Source organism: Gymnodraco acuticeps, unplaced genomic scaffold, assembly GCF_902827175.1.
Source record: "Gymnodraco acuticeps unplaced genomic scaffold, fGymAcu1.1, whole genome shotgun sequence".
In the NCBI taxonomy this organism is placed as follows: domain Eukaryota; kingdom Metazoa; phylum Chordata; class Actinopteri; order Perciformes; family Bathydraconidae; genus Gymnodraco; species Gymnodraco acuticeps.
In genome coordinates this window covers 1,945,917-1,973,041 of record NW_022990135.1, presented here as the reverse complement: position 1 = coordinate 1,973,041, position 27,125 = coordinate 1,945,917, and the positions used below count along the sequence as shown (strand labels likewise).

Genomic DNA, 27,125 nt, shown 5'->3' with positions numbered 1-27,125 from the left:
GTGTACGGAGGTAGAGCATGGACAGATGGAGCAGAGAGAAAAGGGAACGGTCTGGGGAGAAGAGGACGAATAATAATACTGTGGGAAGAAGTATCCTGCTCCATAAGAAAAATAATAACCTTCCCTGCAACTTAAACATTGTGCAATACTGTTGTCTTTACTGTATGCATGTGAAATAGGCAGCATAATGCAGATTATTCACTTTTATTTTATCATTAAATCATTATTAAGTACTCAGATTTTTTAAGGTAAAGTAGAAATACAAATATTTAATCTTTTATTGCACTTTTTTTATTTAACATAAATACTTAATCTTCTGGTATTTGAAGCATCTTCATCTCATTCCCACCACTTTTCTTTCCAAAGATTCCTGTTTTCAGGCAGCGTCGGAAATTAACCAAATTCCTGCCGCTCTTCCCATAACGGACGCGGTTTACACGCAGACGCTCTGTTATTCTGATGCAAAGTGGGCTGGGCTGATAGCGAGGGTCCTTGATAAAGCTGTGAATAGAGGGGGGGTCCTTTCTTAACATCCCACAGTTCCCATTCACAGCAGATGAATAGACACGTCGGATCCAGTCTGAGCCCCCAATAAGAGCTGAACCTCAGGGCAGCATCGGCCAAGACAAGTTCTACTGAAAACATTTTGACAAACCCCCTTCTCATTAAAATGCTTTTCGGAGGTTCAATTAAGCACCATTTTGTGGAGGATAATCTTGACAATTATACGATCGAAAACCAGATTATCCTGTCGAGATACAACAGCAACAACACGATATGCAATAAAAAAATTAAAATCTACATACGTCAGGATTATAACTCTAAACTTTATCAGGCTGTGACCTACATTCCCCCTCTTATCTCAACAACAGCTGGAACCAGAGATAATTTGACTTTATAGTTTAATAATCAATAAACCAATCACATCTACTCATAATTGACTTTGAAAAAAAGCTTTAAAAGGAAAGAAAAGTTAAGGATTATGCCTCTTGAACTTTAGAAAATATGTCTTTTTTTGTGGTTTAACATCATACTTAAATAGATCTAGAGGAAATTCTCAAAACAAATCTACAAAGAAAGAGGTAACGTGAATATCCAGTCCACTCAATCAATTGTTTACTACATGCAAAGTCAAATCTTGAAAGTAGATGATTAAGATCTTTGGTCCGAAAGAGAAGCAGGACGTTTGACAAACTTTACGAAACACCCAAACAAAGACATGACAGGCATCCTGCACGGTGCCGATCCAGTGGGTCGAGCTTGATGGATGAACCCTTCAGTTTATTTGATTTAGCCGCGGCCCTTCTCAGCTGCAGACACTGAAAACGCGTGAGAAAGCTTTTTCTAATCGGGCAGGTCCAAGGTGACCCGCGGGTCCCTTCAGAAGAGGCCTTACAGATATCCATCACCCCCACTGACCCCTGACAGTGCAGAATGAGAGCATGAGGAGGGCGGTGACATCAATCATAACGCTTTCTGAAGCTGTAGCATCCATCATAGGAAGAGAAGGTAGAGAAATTGAAAATTGAAAAAATGATATATCCCAAAGATTCTGGGATGTTATTCAACAGTTTAACATTTCCTGCAGCATTTTACCCATTTTACTTAATTTGTATTGCACTATTTCTTTTTTTTATTTTGCATTAATTATTATTATTAATATTTTATTTTATTTCACCTTTTACCAATTTTGCTTATTTTTGTATGCCTTTTATTTAATTAATTATTTTTTAATTTCCTGAATATATTGTATTTTGAACTGTCAAACACTAAACCATAGCTATTGATTTAAATTGAATTAAAGCATGAGGGGTTGTAGAATCTAAATCTGGTGCTGCATTCTGAAGCTGCACACACACCTGATTTAGTTTGTTGCATGATTAAGTAGGACAGTTGAATTCAATCTGTTAGAGGGGGGTCTCCTCTCACAGCTGTTGCTCCAATTATCCGCCTTGTTGTAAACTTTGGTCGCTGCTTTCAAAAGTTCCCCCAGGCATCGCTGAGGGGGAGCAGATCCTGCAGCATGTTGCAAAAGACACCTTCCCTGCGTAGAGCAGGACGTTCTCTCATCATTTGTAATGTTTTAGAGGTCATTATATTCAGCAACTGTTTCCGAATATGTTGGCTTTTGCTCATTTTAGATACCAAGCAGTCCCATTTTAAACTCTTATCTTCTTTTTTTTTGTCGAGTGTGCACGTCAAACTCATGATGCACAGAGGTCACGACCTTTGACTCAACCCTTAAATATACAGTATGAAACAGCAAATATATGTGACTTCAAAGCCAAATCAGTGAGGTATTTCCCTCTCTCAAACACAAGTGTCTTTAGTTCATCTTCACATGCAGGGAGTCTTCTCTTCATGCGTTTCAAAGCTTATTCTGAGGCATTTGTCTTCCTCCTGTGGTCTTCCTCCTGTGGTCTTCCTCCTGTGGTCTTCCTCCTGTGGTCTTCCTCCTGTGGTCTTCTCGCTGCGCTGTGTGCACTGACAGCAGCTTCATTCAGCGATTCAGTCAATGAGATGAAAGAGGAAGCTCTTTGTGGCTAATGTGTGGAATAAAAAACGCTTTTTATGCACTTTTAAATCTTGTGATTGTCATTTAAAGCGAATAAATATCCATCAGGTACCAGAGCGGTTACAATATAATCAACTTTCTTAGATGAAATCACACTATTTTTGCATTCAAAGGACAAACCATTTCCAGATAAAGCTTCTGCTGTTATTCTTATTATTATGAATAGTGCGCAGTGACAATTTAATTTAATCACCAAAGCTTTAATGAGCAGCTTCTCTTGAGCAGAGCACCACGAGTCGTTTCCCTGCCGCTCCACTTTATGTATAGAGCCTGTTGATCGTGACTGTCCCCAGGGCCGCTTTGATCACGCTTCTGATGCTCGGTTTGTGGAAAGATGTTACTTTATTGATAATAAAAAGCTAAGAAGCAGTCTGATTTTATTTTATTTTTTAGCTGTGTTTCCTCTATTGGAAATGTCTTTAAAATAAATCAGGAGTGGATTTAATGAATCAGTTCAGGGTCCATATTGAAATGACCACTATGACAAGTAGAAGAAGAAATAAAAAGAATAATGGATCAAGAACAGAGTTTACACTAAAGGCCAGGTCACAGTTAAACTTGGGTGAACTTTGACAGGCAATCCGCTCCGTTGACCAACAGCTGACCTTTTTAAGACAGAGTCCAAAATAAGGTTAGCTAATTTTGGCTTAGCCTATGCTAACCATGGATCAAGTAAATGTACTAGAACATTATTTAACTATAATTGAGTGTCAACAATGGGTTTCAACGCCTTGCTTGACAATAAGTACATCAATGAGTTTCTTCACTTTTTTAAAGCCCTTAGATTATAACAAAATGAAATGTGCAATAACACATGTTGAGCACAATTGAGCCCTTTGTTGTATTTTGGTTGTCAAAACAACACTTAAAATAAGTGTGTGTGCGGGCGTGTGGCCACGCCCACTCCCAGTGACGTCACACACTCCTCTCCACCACGGTGCTTCAGTCCTCCGGCAGACCGGAGCAGAGACGGACGTTAACCGGCGTGTGTGCGCGTCTTTCACCGCTAAAAACGTCCAGAACTGTGGAATAATACTCTTATTTTGACCTCTTAATAACTAATGTTATTTGTTTTGGTCGTTAAGCCTAATGACACGGAGGAAAAGGAGAAGAAGTCTCTCCATCAGCTCTTCACCTTTTCACTTTCCCACTGTGAGCGTCTTCCAGCCAGCAGGAGGTCAGTTCACATTTCACACTCAGTTACATTTAATTACCTCTAATTATCTTTTTACACCAATCATGTGCTCTTTTTGTGGTTAATTTAGCAAAACAGAGTGTGGAGAGTCATTCGGATTCACTCAAATTAAAATGTTCTATCGTATTATTTTGATATTGTCTGTTTCCATGGCATTTTCATGCATCTTTATAGCTACATGAAATGCCTATTATGACTATTTAAGTATGATATCTGTGTTTCTATATTGATATCATGATTGTATAATGGCTTATTCTGAGTGTATGGTGCCTAATAATTACATGTTTTGTTCATTTGAATGTGTTTTGTTTTGTGTGAATGATGATTTATTGTATTTATTCTCTAAACACTATTTATATATTTAAATTCAAAGCTTTCTGCACATTTGTTCCATTCTTTACTTATTTTATGAATCAATGTGTCTATCTGAATACACAATACAGAGAATACTGAATATTCACATATTAGCACGTTTCTTTTAGAGGAAAGCTCATTAGCAGATGGAGGCAAAGTGAATTATAAGTTTGATAATTAGCACTATACGTCGTCAAGTGTGTGCACGCGGTCAGACGCACGTGCACGCTCCCTCAGCCCTGCCAGTAAGGTCATCAGATAATCTGAAAATCCTCCTCTCTCTTTCTATCAGCAGCACACACACTGCTGCCGCCTGCAACTCTGCTTAATTAGATGCAGAGTGATTTGCTGTGTGTGTGTGTGTGTGTTTCCTGAGGGTTCTGATACGGCTTCTTCCTCTTGTCCTTTTTCATCTTCCCCCTTTTTGTCTCCTCTTCTTCACTTTTATACCTCTTATTTCTGTATCTGCTTATACCTGTTCTTCGTCGTCTCCTCATTCTCTTTCTCTCATTCCTTTCCCCCATTTTTTTTAAACTATTTGACTGTGGACGACATTTGCATACTTCCCTCTTCGTTTCCTCTCATCTCCTCTTCATCACTTCCACTTCCCCTTCCTTTCTCTTTTTCATGTTATCCTCCTCTTTCTCTGCTAACAAACACATGCACACAAACTCATTTAAAAGTGACACTAAACACCTTCACACACACAGAAAACAACTCATAGCATACCATACCCCCCCAAACACACAAACAAACACACACACTCTGTTGTCTTTCCCCCCCTCGAGGCTAAGCCTGAAAACTAGCATGTCATCGTTTTCCTGCTCCGCTCGAAGGTGCGCTCCATTTTGTAATTAATGCCCTCTCAGCACCACACACACACACACACACACACACACACACACACACACACACACACACCCCTTACACACACACAGTATTGTTTTTCTCTGTGTTGATATAAAGCTCATAAACAAATATATCTTGATTATAGTGATTAAATAAGATGTTAAATACAAAAACTAATGCTATAAAACAACGATAATATACACAAAAACGTTTGTAAGGTTGAGAACAACTCTAAGAATAATGTAAAATTCAAATTAGAGTGAATAATTTGGACCAACTGGTGTAATATATCTCACTTCATTAATCTGCATTATTACACCATCAGTTAAAAACAGTCTTTTCATGGAATTATAAATGTCAAATCTAGCTGTTTTTTAAATTACATTTCCATGCACAGTTTATCAAATGAATGCTTTCCCCCCTGCTGAGAATAGACTTTGGAAGTAAATTATAGCTTTAAAAACTCATTTTCTGCCCTAAAGTTGACTTGCTGACTTGTTAAAGGGGACATGTTGGCCTCATTTTAGGTTCCTGTCCTGCCGCTCAGAGGTGGAAGCAGCACTAAAACCAGGCACTTAGCGTTTACCTGGAAATCCATCCTGAGGAGAGCGCAGAGATTGTAATATTTTACGGATGAATTTCCCCGGTGATGAATGGTGGCACACTATAGTTGACTACATGCCAACTGCGGATTTATTATTTATTTCTTTATCTTCTGATACTCTGCAGAGTAAAAAATAAAACCTGGTAATGTTACAAAGCTGCAGCAGGGCAGTGTGGACAAAATCTCCAGGAAATAATAGATTTATTTGCAAAGAAATCCTCAAAAATGCATGAAATTAAACTCCTCAAAAGTCACATTTATGCAGAGTTCACTCATAAGCCTCAGGCAACTTCTACGGTGGCCCATAAGGGACAATCTGTTGCCGGCATTTATCAAACTTCCAAGGACATCATTTCCCTGAGCCCCTTTTTCCATCCATTTCTTCTGCTGGTTCACCGCCCCCACATTGGAGGTGTGAACACTGACCAGATGCATGCTGGGAGCAGAGCTGCATCGCCTCAGGCCACAACAGGGCAGTCGTTTAGGTACTTGTCTCAAAGTAGACCTAATGTTTTTATTTCCCTGAGGAAAGGACAGAATTAAACCCAAGTGCCTGCTCACAGTTTCCTGCAGGATAAATGAATGAAAAGGAATTTTTGTTGCATCACGTTTAAGATAATTGACTTTGTCTTGAGGCGACAACCTGCAGCAAAAAAGAGGGAATGACTGATCTTGCAGAGCTCATCACACTGACTGAAGAGTATTTTGGTTTGTTCGATGGTGATGTAACAGACATCGAGCCCTGTAGCTTCCTCTCTTTGATCTGGGATTAGTTTTTGGTTGGTACGCTTATTCAACAGTGGGTAAAGTCTGAATATTAAACACTGTTGGTTAGGTTTGACATGATTCTGTTGTTTCATTCCCCCTCCTGTAATCTGCTCATTTTAAACAGCTGTGATGGCAAAGTGATAAACTCTCCTCGAGCATACGGAGGCTGGAAATGGTTATTATAGTGATATTCATCCAGGGATTAGACCAGGCCGCCGCTCGGCTAATTAAACGTTCTACTCCCCGCTTCGCCTCTCCATCAGCCTGACTGAAATGAGTTTATAACGCAGTGTATTTCACAAACTCGTGGGGGGGAAACATATATTTCCAATCTTGAGGAAGGCTAACCAGGAGCCCTGCAGCAGTTTTCTTAAATCTCCTGAGAGCATCTTGATTTTCTTCCTGTAATAGAAACGTCTCTTGCAACGTGAAGTAAAGCAAGTTCATTTCCCCAAATGCTGAATACACTTTGTCTTGTTGTTCTGTATCCATGCAGGGTATCACAGTCTTGTTTTTGCAATTATTATAATTTTCACTCTGCTACATTTATTTTACTTTCATATCATGTGTTTACATATAAACTATGCTGATAAGATTTCATGCAGTACTAACTAATAACCCAGTATTTTATCTAAAGCTGTCTCCCCATTGACAAACTAGCATTAAAATGCTTTTATGTCATGGTAATGAAAACATAAAAAAAGTTGTTCTGCATACTGAGAACTTTTCTTCACCCAAAAGCATAATAGGGCCTCTTTAAGTAACATTTTGAATGCAGAATTGATTTGTAATGGAGTAGGTATTTCTACTTTTCCACCTCTAGTGTTTTTTATCGTAGCTTGTGTCGTTTCTCCTCTTCAAATCAAGGAAATTAGTTTTTGAAGAATCCAGTTTGCTTTGAACTGAACCTCCCAGCTCCAGTTCCTCCTCTTGTCTTCCCTCACCTCCTGCTGCATGCAGCGGGGATGGCCTCCATGTTATAACAAAGCCGGGGACGCTGTCTTTGTCTCTGGCTTCTTATTGATCGCAGCTGCCCGCCGAGTGTTCATTTGAAACTAGAGGGGCTTTTTGTATCGACGGGCAGGCGACACGCTCCCTGATGAGCAAGAAAATGAAATGTCAACTCGGAGGAGTTTGACTGGATTTCAGCTAGAGCTCAAACATATGCAGCCATTAAACAAAACCTACTTCAACTTCCCAGAGTGCACCTCTGCTCTAAAACCATTCCACTTTTTCACTGTTTGTCATTTTGAGGTAAGAGAGATAAGAAATATTACTGCATCTGCTCAATGGGAGGGGTTTTAATAAAGGGTGAAGTTGGCTGGGAAGCAATGAAAGCACAAATAGTAAAGCTTTTCGTGGACATGGATTAAGATTCATAGGGCAAAAAAAAGCAGTTTCTTTTAATATCTCTCCTCTACTGTGTGTTATTCTCAGTTATGTCTGAAAACAGGTCCTGCTACAACAAAGTGTACTGCTGTCTTTCATGAAAGGCAAACACCTGCAGCTGAATTAAAAAACCTCAGCATTTAATGTGAGCAGAAATTCCTCTCTAATGAGTGGCAGCTTCTGTGTTGCTTTAATCAGATGAAAATGGCATCATTAGTGTGGCAATGCAAATGTTCTCAGTGTCGCAGCTCAACACCTCCTGCAGGAAGAATACAAGTCTCTGGTGACTGAAGGAACGGCGTTTTGCTGCAAAACAATTTCTAGCTGTCTCTCTAATCAGATTACTGTCCTCTGCTGACTCGGTGTTTTCATGCACAAATTGAATCACAACTCAATTCGGACAAGGAAATTGGTGACTTGCTCAACACAATCAGAGATGTAAATAGTGAAAACACAGAGCAGAGGACACTTTTTGTATCATCTCCCCTTTTCTTGTCCCTTTTGCTTTTTAAACCCCTATTCAAGCATTCAAAATAAATGGTTGAATGCAACTGGCATTAAGGAATGATACTGGCACATCCATAATGGGGATACCATTTTCAGCTGTTCACATAAAGAAATACGGTTTCCTGAGATGTGTTTGCCTCATTCTGCACATTGTGTTTCTGACCTTCCTCATTGTCAAATCACTCAGAAAATCAATCTTGTTTTGTGTCATATATTTATTTATTCTCCATTGCACTGCTCCTCAATCACATCTCTGTCCTTCTTTCCCTCGGAACATCCTTCATAAATGCAGTGATATTTGTCAAGTTTATTTTCTGCAGCTTTGACCTTAGCAGACGTAAACTCTGTTACTGATCTAGAACATGATACTTCATACAGTAGTGTTGCTTTAATATTCATTTGTGCATTGCATCAAATTGATCGGAAATGCTTTGTTTGTTTCCAATCCAGATGAAAAGCTGCCAATGAGCGAATTCTGTGCTAAGTAGCGGCCATGGCTGCCCATCGCATCGTCAGAGTGACGAGCAACAGTCACGTCCTGCCTCGCTGCAAGTCTGAAGGGACGCTCATCGACATTAGCGAAGGGGTCAATGGGGCCAGTCTCAACGATGTCAAAGGTCAGCTTTTCACTGTATTCACACCAGTTGTTATGTCTCTACTCTACTCAGTCATATGAGGAAATGAAACCCTATTATTCTCTCTCTGGCTCTTTCACTTCACTGGTTGCATTAAAGCTTTGTTTACATGCTCCATATACGCTAATGATGTCAACTAAAAATAGAGAATTGTGCAGTACATTATGCAGTTCATTTGCTCATATGTTTGCTTACTGATCTACAACATGTGTCCTTGCTTTCAGAATGAGTAAAGGTTTGTTTTTTTGGGGCAATTTGTATCACATATTTTGTACTTCCTGAACCCTTTGCTAGACCCTGTCTGATCTGTAGTACCCTCACCTCATTATTTCAACTGGCCCATTACATTTGTCTGATTAAGAGCATTTAACTGCAGTATTTTGATGAATCAGCCATTGAGTGCACCACTTTGTAATCAAGTTAGAAGACCATCACTCATGTTAGTAGATTAGATCTGCTAATATCTTCTTTCCTTTTCAGTGCCTTCTCCCAGTGCCTTAAGGCTGGACACTTCCTCCTCCTATGGAGCAGCGCAGGAAGTGGTCGCCATAAAGGATTACTGCCCGAGCAGCTTCACTACGCTGAAGTTCTCCAAAGGGGATCGCCTCTATGTGTTGGACACGTCAGGGGGGGAGTGGTGGTACGCGCACAACAACACGGAGATGGGCTACATCCCTGCCGCCTACGTGCAGCCGCTCAACTTCGGGAACTCTTCGCTCAGCGACAGCGGGATGATTGACAGTCTTGGGGAGGGGTACGAGGATGGGTCGAAGGAGTTTGGAGGCCTAGGGGAATGGACAGGGGTTTCCCTTAAGCCTTCCCCAATTTACAACAATACTCCCTTTGCTGTGAACCCCTTTATTAAAGATCAAAACTGCAAAGATTCTGGCGTTAGGAACTCAACGGACCTTATTCTATTTGATGCACTGGCATCTCCGTCATCTTGCTCAAACTTGACCTCTAGTACAATCATGACCAATGGGTTCAGCAGCTGCCACATTAACAGTACACCCCCCACAAGCCCAAATCAAGAGGTTGTACCTAACCTCCACAGGGATAATCCGTTTTTCAGGAGCAAACGTTCCCACAGTCTCTCAGAACTGTCCGTCCTGCAGGCGCAGTCCAATCCATCCTTACCTTCTTCGGGGTTCTTCTCAGGCCTTAAGGCTCCTTCCCCGGAGCAGTTTCAGAGCCGGGAGGACTTCAGGACTGCTTGGTTGAACCACAGAAAGCTAGCCAGGTCTTGCCATGACCTTGACTCTCTGGGTCAGAGTCCAGGGTGGGGCCAGACGCAGCCGGTGGAGACCAGCATCGTGTGCATGTTGGACTGTAACGGAGGCGTTGTTCAGCTCCCGGACACCCAAATCAGCATTCACATCCCTGAAGGCCACGTCAGCAATGGAGAACACCAGCAGATCTCCATGAAAGCCTTGCTTGACCCTCCTCTGGAGCTCAACACAGATCTCTGCTCCACAGTGAGCCCTGTAGTGGAGATCAAGCTGAGCAACATGGAGACAAAGTCCTTCCTCACGTTGGAGATGAAGGTATCGGTAACAGTCAAGAAGGAGAGTTGTCACACTGCGGATGTGCTTTGCGTTCGCAGTGACTGCAAAGAAGGGCCTTACACGCCGATCCTTAATGCGTACCTTTACAAGGACACAGTCCAGGTGCAGCTGGATGGTCTGGAGCCGTGCATGTATGTGGCTGTTGTTGTTAAGTCCCAGTACATCAGCCACAATACAACTGTTTGGGATCATGTGCAAAGGAAAGTAACTTTGGGCGTCTACGGACCCAAGCACATCCACCCGTCGTTCAAGACAGTCGTGGCCATGTTTGGGCATGACTGCGCCCCTAATACCTTGCTGGTAAACGAGGTGGGTCGCCTGGTGAGTGCTAGCCCGCCGGTGGCCCTCCAGCTTTGGGGCAAGCACCAGTTTGTGCTGGGGTACCCTCAGGACCTCCTGCTGGGGTTGTACTCCAACATGTCTAACTACGAGGTGAAGTCCTGCGAGGGGACGGGGGTGATTCGGGGGTTTCAGGTCAAACTGGGGAAAGTGAGCAGGCTCCTTTACATGATCACATCGCACAGTCCAGACAGCATTTCAGATTTTACACTCAGGGTCCAAGTTAAGGACGCACTTGACTGCATCCTCACGCAGTTCTGCGTCCAAACACCACCACCGCCACCCAAAACCGAAGCAAGGATATCAGGCCAGAGGAGGTTTCTAAAAAAGAGAGAGGTGGATAAGATAGTCTTATCACCGCTAGCCGCCACTTCAAAACACCCAAAGTTTCAGGACCGGTGCATCATCAACCTGAAATTTGGCAAATTGATCAAAACAGTGATCAGGCAGCACAAGAGCATGTATCTGTTGGAGTACAAAAAGGGGGATGTTGTTGCTTTGCTCAGCGAGGAGAAAATCAAACTGCGAGGGCAGCTGCGGACTAAAGAGTGGTACATTGGATACTATCAGGGGAAGATGGGACTCGTCCATGCCAAGAACGTTTTAGTTCTGGGTAAAGTCAAGCCCATTTATTGGATCGGGTCGGATCTAACGACCACAGTGCTGCTGGAGCAGATCCTGAAGCCTTGCAAGTTTCTTACGTACATATACGCAACAGTGAGGACGGTGTTGATGGAGAACGTGGGCAGCTGGAGGGCGTTTGCAGATGCACTCGGATACGGGAATTTGCCGCTGAATTATTTTTGCAGAACAGAGCTGGACAACGAGCCGGAGAAAGTGGCTTCGGTTCTGGAGAAACTCAAAGAGGAGTGTACGAACACGGAGAGCAAGGAGAGGAAGTCCTTCCAGAGAGAACTAATGATGGTGAGAGCAAGGTTTTTATTTCTTAAAACGTTCTGTTCCTCAACCAGATTGTGTTTTTTTGAGAAACAGACAAGTGTTTTTGAGCAGCAGTTTGAATAAATCTAGGACATTCGGATATCCAAGTTTTGTTTTTTGGTCAATGAGACTTAGGAATCCTTATTTTCCTTAAGTTTGAAAGTACACAACTGACCTTTAAAAGTGTTTCCAGGGGGATGAATACTGTACTGCCCCCTGCATAAAGCAATGGGATGCTGCCTAAATTAGGTCTACATTTCAATAGTAATTCATCCATAAATCCCCCCAAAGTTGTGAAGAAAGCCTTTGGCAAGTTCTGAGAGCCATAGGTGATGTCTTGAACAGTGAATCCGATGATATCAAACAGAGAAAAGCTGTAAATTCTCCCACTTGAGACCTGAAAACAGGCTATATATTGCATCTTTGCTTATTGAATTACTTAATGTGTTATTCTCTTTGTATTTCAGTGTAAATTCAGGATCACTAAGTTGTCCTTGAACAGAATAATGGCAGTCATTAAAGTCCTAGAAACACTAGCATTGCCCTCCAACTGTTAGATTGCTGCAAAGGCATTCATGCTTGGCAAAAGCATTTCCTGCACCGGTAAATGTTAAAGTAAATTGTCCGGCATTATTGTGACACTGCTGCAACAGCTATTATGCTCAAATGATGTCCATTAGAGAGAGAGCATTCCTCGGATGGCTGCTTCATCGTTAGTTAAGCTTTGTTGGAGCGAAAAAAGAACACAAATGTAATTTAATACGCAGTCAGAGTCAATCGCTGTCTGATTGATTAAAGCTTCTCTGCAACATGATTTATTTCCCCTTCAGCAGTTGAGACACAGTCTGAGTGTAAACTGGAAGGATTTCATGTTAATGCTCCATCACGTGAATGGTAAATAACATGTGTTACAGCCTGAGGAGGCTGACACAGGAGGAGTGAAGCGGGGAGGAAATCCTTTAAAGGGAAGCGAAGAAATACAACTTCAATCTACAGTTTGAGAGAAACACACGTCGGCCTCGATGTGTTTTCTAAGTCAGCACCCACTCCCTGCGGGAAGCAAATAGTCCTGGGATTTCTCCCCCCGCCAGAGGCTATTACTCAGTTATTTTGCTAAGTATGTTTTCAAACCTCTGTTTATCGAGGCAGAGGTGAGGAAGCTGTTAGCAGCAGCTGGAGTTAAAGGGCCTTGCTAAATGGGATTTTGACAGTAACTGTTTAAGTATTTAGTGTTGTTGTTCATGCTTTCTACCTTAAAGTGTTATCCATTGCCACTTACCTGCAACCAGTGTTAAAGGAAGTATTCACATCCTTTACTTAAGTAAAAGTGCTTTCAAAGTGTTTTAAAGTGGGTTTCTTTCAAATAATGAATGTAACTTATTCCTGTTTGGATCTGAATTTAGTTTTTAATCTACTACACTTCTAGTATTTGCTTTATATCTTCAGAAAAGTGGAGTGATTTAGGTCCAGGATTTTACATCTAGATGCATCTGAAACTTGTTTCCTGCAACAAAAAGTTGCTGCTCAGTTCCCTGCCGCACTATAAACCAATCCTGGATCAGGATGTGTGTGTGTGTGTGTGAAAGTGTGTGAGTGTGTGTCCCCTGCGACATTTTCCCCAGAGAGCATTAAATTGTCCTCATGCTGCAGGATCAGGGTCCAGTGAATCACACAGGCTTGAGTTACTAAATCTTCCAGAAAGAGAGAAAAGCCGTCTTATGTAATTGTTGCTCAAGAATAAAACCCTGCAGTGAAGAACCTCTGGGTTCAAAATCCTCCATTAACAAACAAACCTTTCATTCTTCTAATAATGAGGCTTTTATTCTGCACTTCAAAAATTCACTGAGAAATGTTCAGAATAAAAGTTACCCAATATGTTATTCTGGTGTTTCCCAGGAGCACTTCACTCACCAAGACCAGAGATATGATGTTGCTTTGTTTGAGTTTATTGGAATGAAATAGTCTTTTAGAATCAAGGAGTGATGTGTTTTCTGTAATGAGAGAGGAGGCAGACACTCTGTTGTGATTGGTCCTACCCCTTAGCCTATCACGTACAATCTGTTGGAGCGCAATTGTGACACATGATGCCATAATGTTACAGAAGTAAACAAAGGAGTCCAATGGAGGCGTTTCAGGACGAAGGGGAGTGTGTGTGTGTGAGGGAATAATTTAAAGTAAAAACGAGCTATAAGAAAATAACAAAATTGATATGAACAGTTATGGAGGTTCTCAGGGTTTGTGTTTTAAAAGCAGCGACAGGTGTTCTCAGGTGAAATGTGAGCAGGCATTGATCAGGACGGGCTGGGGGCCTCGGGGGCATCCGACACCGCCCTGTGGATCTTTTATCACCACGGCTTGAGTTACTGGGACAAAGTAGAGAGCCTCCGCTGTTTTTCAGCTGGAGGAGAGAGCTGTTTAATAAAACATCCTGCAGGCCGTAATCCATCCTCTGCCTGGAGACTCTCGTTAAACCAATGACTGAGAAGACTCAACAGATAATTATCTTTCTGCTGTGACACATAGTGAACATGTTGATCAGGCGCTGAATATTTCAGTTAATTGCAACAAAAACTAAAAATGTGTCTGAGAAATGTGAGCTCCTCTGCATATTGTAGCTTCAATGTGAAGTATGTCACATTACAGTGTCTGTATGTATTACTGGGGAATTTCAGAATTGCAAAAAAACGTCTCATTCTTCTGGGTTTCCCTTTCTTTGCTTCTCTACCTGTGAGTGTTATCCCATAATAGCTTTTGGAGGTGCAGCTCGCTCGGTGACAGGCGTGCGGTCAGCTGTCAGCTCCGTCTGCTCCGAGGCTTCCTGCAGGTCTCAGCATATCGGATGATTTTCAGACGCTTTAGTCTCAAACCGAGCAGATTTATCTATTTTTAGAGCAGAATCATGTTGTCAGCTAATAACGTGCACCACACCGACCAAAACCAGGCTGCAAACGGAGATCAAATATGTGTGGTGTGTTTACTTGTAAATGTACGGCATGATTCATACATGCAACAACCTTATGTCATATATCAACGTTTACTAGCATGAATTAATTGTCATGCATTGGTCAATTTGGCATTTTGCTGCTATTTTGCTTCCATAACATGTCGTCTTTCAGAAAAAGCAACTCAAATACACCTTTGTTTTAAAATGTTATACTAACTTTGTCTATTTGCTTCTGATTCCACAGTTTCTCTATTATTTGCTCAATGTTTTCACTTAACAAATGACCAAAAAACACAAAAATATGTAATTGAGGGAGAAATCAGTATTACAGTAAGTGTTGTCTTTTCAAATCCGATTGGAGTGATTGAGGACATCTCAGCACAGACCCTGAAATAAATGTTTTTTCTATATTCTCGTGGATGTGAGTAATCAGACGGGATGAATCACATCGTGATGCGTTCAGGGTGCTGCTGCTTATTATTTTCCTAAAGGCCATTAAGGCAAATCTTTTCTGAGGAGTTTCACGCGACACTCACCTCTGATGTGATCTAATGAAGCCATTAATAAACTGCTGAGCTGGATTGAAGAGTTATTTATTTCATAAAGCAGCGCATAATCCATCAATACGTTCCCATGCCTTATGTTGACAAGTCCCATTACATTTACCATCACTTCAGATTCCTCCATTTGTATTAGTGCATCATTTGGTTCCTGCATTTTATTTCTTGTTTGCAGTATTTTATTTTTTCTTGTGCCATTTTATTTATTACCAACACTGTATAAACTGTCTGCAAAACTCAATTCTGCACCTCATCTGTGAACTTTCCTGGAGTCTGGGCTGCCTTGTTCTTGATATTTACTCTCAATTTCTAGCTTTTCATGTATATTTTTGAGTATAGTTTGAAATATCTTTTAGTAAAATCCCCTCAAATGTTTGTACGAGCTTGTCCAGATCACAGTGAAAAAGAAGGAGACACATTTCCAGAGTGTATCCGCTCGCTTGCTGCTTCGGCAGAGAGAAATCTCCTGCAATGAGCCTGAAAGGTATCACCGCAGGACACGGCTTCACTTTGAAGTGTGTGTGTGTGTGTGTGTGTGTGTGTGTGTGTGTGTGTGTGTGTGTGTGTGTGTGTGTGTGTGTGTGTGTGTGTGTGTGTGTGTGTGTGTGGTGTGTGTGTGTGTGTGTGTGTGTGTGTGTGTGTGTGTGTGTGTGTGTGTGTGTGTGTGTGTGTGTGTGTGGTGTGTGTGTGTGTGTGATGTGTGTGTGTGTGTGTGTGGGTGTGTGTGTGTGTGTGTGTGTGTGTGTGTGTGTGTGTGTGTGTGTGTGTGTGTGGTGTGTGTGTGTGTGTGTGTGTGTGGTGTGTGTGTGTGTGTGTGTGTGTGTGTGTGTGTGTGTGTGTGTGTGTGTGTGTGTGTGTGTGTGTGTGTGTGTGTGTGTGTGTGTGTGTGTGTGTGTGTGTGTGTGTGTGTGTGTGTGTGTGTGTGTGTGTGTGTGTGTGTGTGTGTGTGTGTGTGTAGATACTGTATGCCTGCAGCAGCTGCTTTTTTATCTTATCTCCGGGTGGACACACGCTGCCTTTTCTGCTCTTGATAAAACGTTTTTTTTTTTTTTAAATCTCGCCTACAGTGTGTTTTGCAGTCAGCTGCTGTTATTAACTCTCAGACTCTACTTTAAACCGGGTTAGCTGCATATTTACAGCCTGAGGGTCAGCACTACTTACAGCAGGGGGATTATATTCATACTCTCACACATAAAGAAAGAGGTTTTTCTTTAGAAACTGTGTTTAACCTCTTAACGTTGGTATTTAGCCCTGTGGCCACTTTCAAGACAAACAGGACTCTATCTAATGAGGCATCATGTGACAATGCAGGATAGGAGAGGACCACAAACACACATTTCCTACACAAATGTTGAATGTACCCCTCTGTGTCTCTCCTCCTCCAGGCGCTGCTGAAGATGGACTGTCAGGGTCTGGTGGCGAAGCTCGTGCTGGACTTCGTGCTGCTGACCACGGCGGTGGAGGTGGCGTCCCGATGGAGGGAACTCGCAGAGAAGCTGGCTCGAGTGTCCCGACAGCAGATGGAGGCATACGAGGCTCCGCACCGAGACAAGAACGGACAACTGGACAACGAGGTGAGTGCTATGTATTGATTCCTCATTCAGTTTGTGACTGCTGCGGTGTTACTGTATCTGTTAACAATACAAAATACAATCCGTCTCCTTCACCGTTTAGTCCATGTGGAAGCCGGCCTACGACTTCCTCCTGACGTGGGCCGCCCACGTGGGGGACAGCTACCGGGACGTGATCCAGGAGCTGCACCTGGGCCTGGACCGGATGAGGACCCCCATCACCAAGAGGTGGAAGCACCTGACGGGGACGCTGATCCTCGTCAACTGCCTGGACCCGCTGCGGGGCGCCGCCTTCTGCCCCACAGGGTACGGAGACTTCGCTGTGTGAACATCCACCTGTAGAGCTTTTGAAAAGCCTGTCCGCTTCGAGAGACACTGGAGATCAGCGTCTTGGACTTTGAGGACAATTTCAGGTCAGATCTGCAGGTCCTGGTCTTCTTTTGGGAGTATTGGATTCAGTATCATCGATTAATAGATGTTCAAACACCGTCGAAAGGTAGTTGGTAATGAAAAAGTCAAAGTCAAAAGGCGCATTCACAACGCAGTACTTTTCCCACAAAGGTTCATGAGAACTCTTTAGTTCTCATGAACTAAATACAGATCGCGTTCACACCGGAATAAGTCCCTGGGGGAGGATTACGGCCCGTCTACACTACAGGCGTCAAAAAAGCTTGAAGCTGGGCGTGTCTGAAGCTTGGCGATTTTTTGCGACCAACGCGACCAACAACCAATCACATGAATCTCCCGCCCCCGACATACAAAGCAATAGCAATGTTAAAACGAAGTAAACTGGATATAAACTCCCCAAACAGGCGAAAACCTACCAGTTTCACCCACTGTCTCTGCCACCTCCCTCCATGCCTGGCTCCTCCGGTTTGTATCCCGGTAAATAGTTCTGGTCGGAAAGAACCGGGTGATTTGCTACCATAATTTCTCGTTTGGAATATGAGGAAATTACCTGCGTAGTCTCTCCCAGCTTGCACGCGGTTTGATTGGCTAGCGCTTGTACTGGCGGGATTTGCATAAACGGGATTTGATTGGCTGACGCCAGCTTCGAGCAAGCATCGAGCCTCAAAAGTTGAACATTGTTCAACTTTTGACGCCGATAGACGCTCGCGATGCTTGCAACGCCTTGCCATGCTACCCACAATGCAGTTCGGCGAAGTTTGAAAATATCCTACGTCACCCCATTCAAATGAATGGGCGAAGCGTTGAAAGCATTTTTTGACGCCTGTAGTGTAGACGGGCCGTAGGCAAATGAAGCCGCTGACGTTACTTCTTCTTCTTCTGCTTTGGGTTTACTGGCAGGCCGCAAACCACTTCACGGCGTATACTTTCGCCCAAAGTCCCCGGCCGGAAGTCCCTGGAGTTGGGGACTGGCTTCAGTAGAAGCTGCTGGGAGTCCCAGCAGCTTCTACTGAAGCCTTCCGAGTAAATCGGCAGAACGCCGACACCTCCTCATCTCCACCGCTCCCATGTTTTATTTTGTGTTGCCATAAGTTAGTCTCTCTGCGTTTCTGCGCTGGGCTAATGCTAATGCGAGGATAATAAAATGGCGGCTTCACAAAACTTTTTGGGAGTTTTACAGGGGCGTGGTTTGCAATCCTTCCAGCCAATCAGACATAGGAACCTTTTTCTCCCACGAAAGTCTCTGCTCTCTAGCAGGGACGGAAAAGGGGGTGAAAAGGTTCTCATGAACTAATTTTAGTTCCGGCTCCTCTTGGTGTGAACGCAACATTTCGGAACTATATCGGAACTAAAGTGGGAAAAGTACTGCGGTGTGAACGCGCCTAAAGTGATGCCTCTTATTACATGAATCCTTCTACCTTTTTACTCTTCTTCATCTTTTTGTCAACTCACTGTTTGTCTTTAACACTTTCTGTATATATTTTTCAAGATTTCGAATTTATTGCAGTTTGTTTAAGTTGTTTTTTCCGTCTCCAAACCTTCCTCAGGACAACAGCAGAGACCTCAACCACTGCAATACATAACCTCACAAACTGTGACCTTTGGCCATCTTTAAACACTCATTTGATCCCCATACTGAACATTTGTTTCCAAGCCAAACAATGCTAACTCTACATGTGTCGCTTTTACAGTTTATCTTATGCAAGATATACTTAGAAGAAGAACAATACAGAGGATGTGTTTCCACAGTACTATTGTGGACATGTTTTGTGATTCACACCAGGTTTCAGCTGTGTCACAGAATCACAATCTAATATGTTCTTTCCAACTAAAAACCAAAAGGAGCATGCACACCTGGATGTTAAGCCCAAAACATCCAGATAATAAAATGTTTGAGTATTAAATTCTTGCATTTATTCTTAGTGCATCCAATATTTTCCAGATTTCCAACTTTTGCACACACAAATGTTCTCTTTAATTAAAGATGATGTGATAAAGATAGACCTTAAATGTATTTCTTAAAGTCCTGCTGAAGGTGATTTCATGTCACTTTTTTCATGCAAAATCAGTATTTTCTAAACTTCTAAAGTGCAGCATGAATACAATTGTTATCATTTCATGGAGAGTTAATGTTTGAATTAAAACAGTATAAGTCAGAATTAACAGGTGACCACAGTCTATTGGTTAAATAAATGAAATATGTGACTTTAAACTGTGAAAACTAGTATCAAAAAATATCTAGTTGTTGTTAACTGTATATTTAAAGAAGCTTAACTTGTGTTTTTGAGCATGTTCTCTTTGATTTTGTGCTCTCAGCAAGTATAATGAATTGTCTTTGATGCTTTTGTTCGTCATTTCTACATCTGTTTTCATTTCTCATTCAGTATTTGTTGTTCTTGTTTCATTTCAATATGTTTTGTGACTGCTGCAGTGTTGCTATCTGTTTGGATTATGAACAGAGAAATGTGCGAGGAGTTTATATATTTGTACTAAAGCCTGTCTCTGATCTGTTTCTGTTCAGAAAGTTTCAATAAAACTGGAAATGAAAAATAATATGCAAGAACCATCACTGTGTGTGTGCATGCAGAAGAGGAAAAGACTCTATTTTAAGTTTATCCGGACATTAAATCGCTGATATTTGTAATATTTGTAGTAAAAACTACATGAAGATCTAATGAAATTGTCCAAAACAAAATTGGCTGTTAAAGTTCTTATTTTTACACCTTTTAAGTGTTTTTATGACTGGAATACATTTTCTTTGCATACTATAATTGCATTTGATGTGGAGTTTGCATGAATTTCGCATATGTTTATGTATAAGTTCAAATGCATGAGCAAAATCTCCAAAACCTGAAGCTTACCTGACTCATTTAGACTTTTACTTTTGACATAAATCCAACAAAAAAGACAGCTTTAGATATGTTCTTGTTGCCATGCTAGCAGTTTCCCTCCTTATGCTAAGCTTATACCGACATCTCTGTATTTATGAGATGAAACTGAAATCCATCTTCTCTTCTAGCTGTGCCAAAGACAGCAAACATATGTTGCTAAAAATGTCACTGACAAAGGGTTGCAGAATGTGCAGATTATGCCTCCACTGTGACTGCCTGCAGGAGAGCGTTCATGAGTGAATTGTATCATGTGTTTCTATAAAATCCTCACAGACAATACAGCACATTCCTGCATGTAAACACACACAGAAAACACGTCAACATATCACACATGCACAAACACTACATGTGAATGTACCCAAACCCATCCTCACATGCTCTCTTTCCCAGCCACACAAACATCCTCTACTCACTCACACACACTCAGACTTAATGTGCTTTAATTAAAGCAGATAATTATTCACCCTGAGAGGACAGGCCACCTTGACCGAGCCTCGCTGACTCACCCTCAGCATTCCTTCCCGTCTCCTGGATACTTGAAACCCTTTTTATTGCATGCACAAGGGAATAAAAAAGACGCTTAATAAGCTGCTATATATTAAAAAGAGTGCATCAATCTCCTCACACTGTGCGCAGACAGGAATGCTGTTCCCTTTGCACCCAAAAAGAAATATGTATGTGGAGATGAAAACTTAAACCTGGTGCTTTCTCACCTCCTGAAGATTCTGCATGAATTAAGAAGATGCACATTGTGCCGAAATCAAGAGGAAAACAGTTGAATTGATCACAAAATGTAACCACAGGCTCACAGGTATGAATCTGTAGTTCATCTAATCAGACGATCAGAGTGATGTGAGAGGGGACGACGTGATTTTTACAAGCCGCTCTATATTCTGGACCAATTGGAGACACAGTTGAAAAGGAGAGCAGGTGGTGAGATGAAAAGCTTTGGGACGAGCCGCCGGCCTGTTTCATCTGCTTTTATCAAGTGTTTGTGTGGAAGCAGGCCAGGCTGGTTTCACCTTGTGGGTCTGCAGAAAGAATAAAGAAAAGTCCTTTATCTGCTAAAGGAGTATTTGTTTTGAACTTGACTTTGAAGGGCCCTCTTCTGCTTTTACGATGTTCCCTTCCATGTGGTGTGTCAGTAAAGGTTCAAATGCTTTTGTTCCCTCCAGGTTTTGTCTTTAAATCTTCTTGTGCTTTTTTGCATTGCTTTGGGTTTTCTTTCAAATATGTCCAGTATGATCTTGATTATTTGTATATCCCCCCTTGTTGCATCAGGTGGAGCACAGAGGGTTAACCTGCTTGTAGTGGGAGAAGCATGTCGTGTTTTTACTTTAACCTTTCTCAACATCTGCCAGCCGCTTGCCGTCTGTTACCTGAGGAACAGCGAGGAGGAGTGGAATACATTAGAGGTAAATAGGCCTCTTGTTTTATGGATGAGACGATGTGTGGGTGAGGAGACACATTCAGGAGCCTTGTTAGAGGGAAAGTGTGTGAGCTTATAAAAGAAGGGTGTGTGTGTGTGCATGTCTACGCCCTGCTTATAATTCCTTTCATCGATCTCACACACTCTCATTAGCAGGGGGATCAATGGAGGAGGAGGGCAGGGGGGACAATTAGCGTCAATGTTATTGTCTGTTTGTGTGTGTGTGTTCAGGGACTGCTTTAACTTATTAGAGCCTCTGCAGGTGTTTTACTCCATTCTTCAACATAATGAGACCGTGTTGAAGGTTTCATTTGAGTATTTGGAGCAAACTTAATGTACAGATGGCTGCAAAGACACTCAAACCTGCTGTAATGCAAAGCAGTAGTCTAAAAGTTGCTGTTTAAATAAAGTTATAAATCATCTAACAGGAGTCTGTCAATCAAGCCGGATCTGACCACGCCCACATAGGCCAATGCGGAAGTAAATAAGCCAGGTGAAAAATGCCTCGGTGTGTGTGTTTTGGGGTTTTGGGGGGTTTAAAGCGACATTAAAGTCAAGTTAATAACAATTATACAGCCTTAGGGTGTATTTACAGTCTGTGTCCTGCACTATGAGGCACCATCTATCTGCAGACCCTCGATTTGGACACGTCTTCAAACACCAAAGAAAAACTTGAAAACACTGTAAACCCGAACGTTCAAAATAATTAAATAGATTAATTAGTGTAAACTTAAATTTAAAAAAAAGTTCTACTAACTTCAATATATTCAGTTCCTGTGACTGTTCTTCGTTTTTGAGTTAAGTAAACTGATAATCTTTGATTAACTTGAACTATTTGGCGGATTAAGTAAGCATCACTTAAACATATACATTGAACTGTACTCATTTCTAATGCTTATTGTGTGTCTGACGTCACTAACTGTCGAAAGTGGGATGCAGCACATGCAGTAAGGTGGATCTTCACACTTAATTTCCACACTTTCCGGTGGTAATCAGCATCATTGGTCTCACTGTAAGTACAATATTCATATTTCTTCACTTTTTTAAATATTTTGAGATTAAACATGTGAAAGAGAGTGTTGATGTTAGTCAGATACATGCATGTTAGCTAGCATTAGCCATAGGTTGAGTCAGCAGATTCACAGAAATGCCTGAATTATTTGCACAGTTACTGTATAATGTTAACTTGTAAGATATGTAGTTGTGGAAACTTGGTGGCAAAATAGGGCTGTCACTTTTTGTATATATATGATGAAAAATGTCATTGCCCCTAAGCTAATTATGTATTCAAAAAGTTCAGCCAAATGCATTGTGGTTGTGGGTGCTCGTAGTGACGGCAGCCGTTGAAACACGAACATAACAGGTAGGTTTCCTAATAAAAGCCTTCAATGTTAGTTTAATCAATTTATACTCAAATGTGTGTCATAATATACCCAACCATTTACTTAATTTACTACGAGCAACCCCGAAGGCATTGGACTGAAAGTCACTATTTAACACGGTCACTAGCTAGCTAGTTTGCTAACAGTTAGCAAGCTAACATTTTCATCCACTGTAAACCACGAGGTGCGGAGGATTGTGTGTGCTCCCTCCGTGCTCTCCTCGCTGCCGCTGAATTAAGAGACCCGCTGCTAAAGTTTAACACTCTCCTTCACCCAGGTTTCAACCTCTTTATACGGTTTCAACGAGCGTGAGGCCACACACACGGGACGGAGCAGAGCAGAGACAGGTAATGTTAAATTGAATATAACGTTGTCAGTTATAAACAAGCTCGGTAGTGAACGCTTGTCCATTTGTTGTCCATTAATTCATCATTTACCATACTAACATTTCCCCAATAGATGTTTAAGAATGTATTAAGCAGTAGCTTACATTACATTTTAAATATAGGATTTGTTCAGCTTTAGTCTGAAGGAGATAAACCACACTGTAAACCACGAGGCGCGGAGGGTTGTGTGTGTTTGTGTTCCCTTCCTCGCTGCTGAATTACGAGAGCCGCTGCTAACGTTTAACACTCTCCTTCACCCAGGTTTCAACCTCTGTATACGGGTTCAACAAGCGCGAGGCCACACACACACACACACACACACACACACACACACACACACATATGGGGCAGAGCAGAGAAAGGTAATGTTAAAGTGAATATAACGATGTCAGATTATTAACAGGCTTGGTAGTGAACACTTGTCCATTTGTTGTCCATGAATTAATTTACCATACTAACATTAACTCAATGGATGTTTAAGAAGTTATTAGGCAGTAGCTTACATTACATTTTAAATATAGGATTTGTTCAACCTTCCCCAAGGAGAGGATCCCTCAAGTCTTGAGCACTTGACAATTGTTGAGGAAGTCAAGAAGACTGAGATGGACCTACCCCTCATTAAAAAGATGATGCACACCACATTTGCACTGCAGCGACAGACCATAGTGAGGACATGCCCGGCAGTGAACGAGCTCATGGACCTCTGGCCTGCTCTCAAAATGGAGTCTGAGGTAATATGGATTAGCTCTCTTTTTCCTGTTTTCTTCTTTATTGATAATGGCACATTCTGTGACTCTTATAGTGGCTATTTGCTGTATATAGGAGTGTCATAGATCTTCAAAGTTCCCGCTCCTTCCCTGTGGTGTAATGTAATGCAAGGAAAAGAACAGTCCAGGTGAAGTTCTCGTTCTTGCCACAGGGAAGGAACTGACTGGTCAAACTTGGAGGATCTATTACATTTGTAAGGAGGATACCACTTTAACCTAGTTTGATTTATTTGGAACTGACTAATTGACATTGCTGTATTGTCCTTCTGCTCTGTTTTTTAAATAGGTGTATGCAGAGTTCCAACGGATTACAAACCAGAATCTGCCCAACACGTTCTACGCTGCTTTTGACCGCCATCTTCCTCGACTGATGGCCATATTTAGACAGAAGGCGTCCAAATCTGGGAAGACAGCTGAGGCTTTGGCTGAAATTTTAAAAATCCACGATGAACAGGTAAAGAGATTATTTTACAATTCAAAGGTTGAACATCTAACGTTAAACAGATTCAAAAAATATCTTTTGAATTTTACAATTAGCCCACTTTGTTTTTGCTATTTGTCTGATTGCATTAAAGATGTGAACAGGTTATCTGTGGATATATGTTCTGATTGGATTGTTGGATTGACAGGTTTGTTCAGTAAACTTCACAGTCAACAGTTTGTACGCTTGTATTTTTATCGTTATAGGAATTACACGACATCAACACCAGGCGTACCACCGTTATCCATGCCCTTCCTGTGTATCTGCAAGAGGACACCTCTGGATTTTTCCGAACCTGCACAGTGAGTCTCCTTAATTCATTAACAGTACCACTCTATATTAAGTGAATAGTTCATTAAAATACAAATATTTTTTTGCACTTATCCTGTTTCTGTCTATCCATCCATATAGTTTGTGTGATTTGCAGAGGTTTTGGTCTGTTTTCCTTCACCCAAATACAAATGAACTGAATCGTTTTTTTTGTTTGAATCGATACTGAAGTTAAGTAAAACATTTATTGGATATGTTTTATCTCCTGGCACTTGGTTTCACTGGTAGCTCGTCTGATTCTTTGGTGTAGAACACCTGTTTTACACCTTTAAATAACAACTCTCTAAAACATAGTTCTAACTAAAATATGAACAACTTAGAAAACATATCTCCAAGAGTTGCAGTCAAAAGATATTGCCACACAGAAAATCACGATTTTTTGTAATGTTCCTGCGAGGCGCGTGTGGCGCAGTGGATAGAGCATTGGTGTTCGGATCACAGGTTCAAACCCCACTGCAGTCAGCATGTCGTTGTGTCCCTGAGACACTTCACCCCCAAATTGCTCCTGTGGGGATTGTCCACAGTATTGAGTATGTAAGTCGCTTTGGATAAAAAGCGTCTAACAAGTAACATGTCATGTCATGTAATGTAATGCAGCTTTAGTATCTGGTTCCGGCCATTTGTTTTAGAAATTAAAACAGTCTAATCCCTTAAGCCAGTGGTTCTCAACCTGTGGTATGTGTACCACTGGTGGTACGCCAGCTCCTGCTAGCGGTACGCAGAGGAATCTGACATATAACAAGTAACATGTAATGTAATGTAATGCATGACCAACACCCAGTTTGTGATTATTATCTCTTTCATTCATTTAGGAAGAGTCCGAACCAGAGCTTGGAGGTGTTGCAGTGGCCCTCCTTACTGTCACCAGTGACAATGGCACAAGTCAAGTGCCATATCAGCCTGTGACCATCTCTGTTGTCATCAAAAATGATATTGTGGTCAGCCTCCCCAGACTTGCAGATGCATTCCTGGTAATGTTTGGACTAATTTATGCACTACACCTCAGCTATCCCAAAGGACTGACAAACACTTTCGAGTTCACTCAGAAGGTTTTACTTGGTCTGGAAGATGGTAAATTGTCGCCCAAGTTGCAGACCCTCAAGAATGACGTGCTGATGCATCTGTAGAAATGCATCTGAAAAACAGGTGGGGCATTTTAAGGCATTTTGCCTCTACTTCAAAGTGATTTCCTTCTGAAATAAAAATGTCTTAAGAAAGTTGCTGTACCAGTTGCTGCAGGTTTTCAGCCAGGTGGTCAAGCTGCTCAATGTTCCCTTTTACTTGTACATGTTGTATTAATGTCAAATGTGTACTGTTTACCATTGTTCATATCAAAGTATCTTTGATTTTGAGGGATGACTGTTTGTACTTTAATAATACCAAATATTTCTGATTAACCGGCATTAATCATGTTTGGTTGTTGTTGTTGTTGTTGTTGTTGTTGCACTTTAACTCATCCAGATGAAGATTTGATACTTGTTCATGTAATTCATTTACATTTGAGAGTTTTACAGTTAAAGGGTTCAGACTGTCATTGTGATTTTATCAAAGTTGTTGCTCTATTCAGGTTTTAACCAAAATGTGCCAAAAGTACAATTGCCTTTGCATTTTTTTATTTTTTTTATGACTACTTATTTTACTGTCTTGTAAATGTTAACAGGACAGCATGTTAAATAGGAGGGCTAGAAAATAAGAAATGTAGTAAAGCTGTTCAAGTTAGTCGCACTCGATACAATTGAGGCAATCAGTTGTGTCAATGTTTTTAAGTTTTAAGTTATGTGATTTTGAGTTGACTAAGTCAATGTGTTTGGTTTGGTTGAAATAATAAATATTGAGTTCTGTTAACCCAGAAAAAAAGACTTTGAGTACTTATGTCTTTAAGTTCTGGTAACTTAATCCATTAGCAGAGGTGAATTCAAATGTTTAAGTCACAGTACCTGAACATATTTGAGTTGACTTAATAAGCCATTTTAATTTTTACTGTAATCAATAGGTACATGTAGCATTTAATCCAATTATTTAAGTTCTTGAAAATTGTAAGTTTTGAGTTGATTAACTTAAAATACTTGAGGCAATCAGTTGCCCTAATTTTTTTGAGTTAAGTTTACTTATTGGGGCTTACAGTGCAGGTGCTGTATGAACACAGAATTCCCATACATCTCCCCCAGGTAGATGTTATCATTTTAAGTCTAACTTTAATGCAAAAACTTAAAACTTTGAATCAAAAATGGTTTGGTTTCCTGTGGTTGATAAGGGT

General features: G+C 41.3%; 2 protein-coding genes across 4 annotated transcripts; both read left to right on the top strand.

Annotated features, from left to right (window-relative positions):
• Positions 1-3,508: 3,508 nt before the first annotated feature.
• On the top strand, positions 3,509-17,422 carry sh3bp4a (SH3-domain binding protein 4a). The gene is made up of 5 exons (XM_034216885.1): positions 3,509-3,752; positions 8,692-8,858; positions 9,357-11,704; positions 16,609-16,797; positions 16,898-17,422. Exons 2-5 carry the CDS (start codon positions 8,735-8,737, stop codon positions 17,120-17,122), a joined length of 2,886 nt encoding a protein of 961 aa, XP_034072776.1. The 5' UTR covers positions 3,509-3,752; positions 8,692-8,734; the 3' UTR covers positions 17,123-17,422.
• Positions 17,423-22,463: 5,041 nt separating this feature from the next.
• Positions 22,464-26,725, top strand: LOC117546648. 3 transcript variants are annotated; one of them, XM_034216964.1, is made up of 6 exons: positions 22,464-22,534; positions 23,182-23,251; positions 23,834-24,021; positions 24,344-24,511; positions 24,745-24,840; positions 25,681-26,725. In XM_034216964.1, the coding sequence occupies exons 3-6, from the start codon at positions 23,893-23,895 to the stop codon at positions 25,993-25,995; spliced, it is 708 nt and encodes a 235-aa protein (XP_034072855.1). In that variant the 5' UTR covers positions 22,464-22,534; positions 23,182-23,251; positions 23,834-23,892; the 3' UTR covers positions 25,996-26,725. The 3 variants fall into 3 exon arrangements, with proteins under 3 accessions (XP_034072855.1, XP_034072854.1, XP_034072852.1); XM_034216963.1 differs by lacking the exon at positions 22,464-22,534 and adding an exon at positions 22,860-22,885; XM_034216961.1 differs by lacking the exon at positions 22,464-22,534 and having other exon boundaries at positions 22,920-23,251.
• The last annotated feature ends 400 nt before the right edge of the window (positions 26,726-27,125 follow it).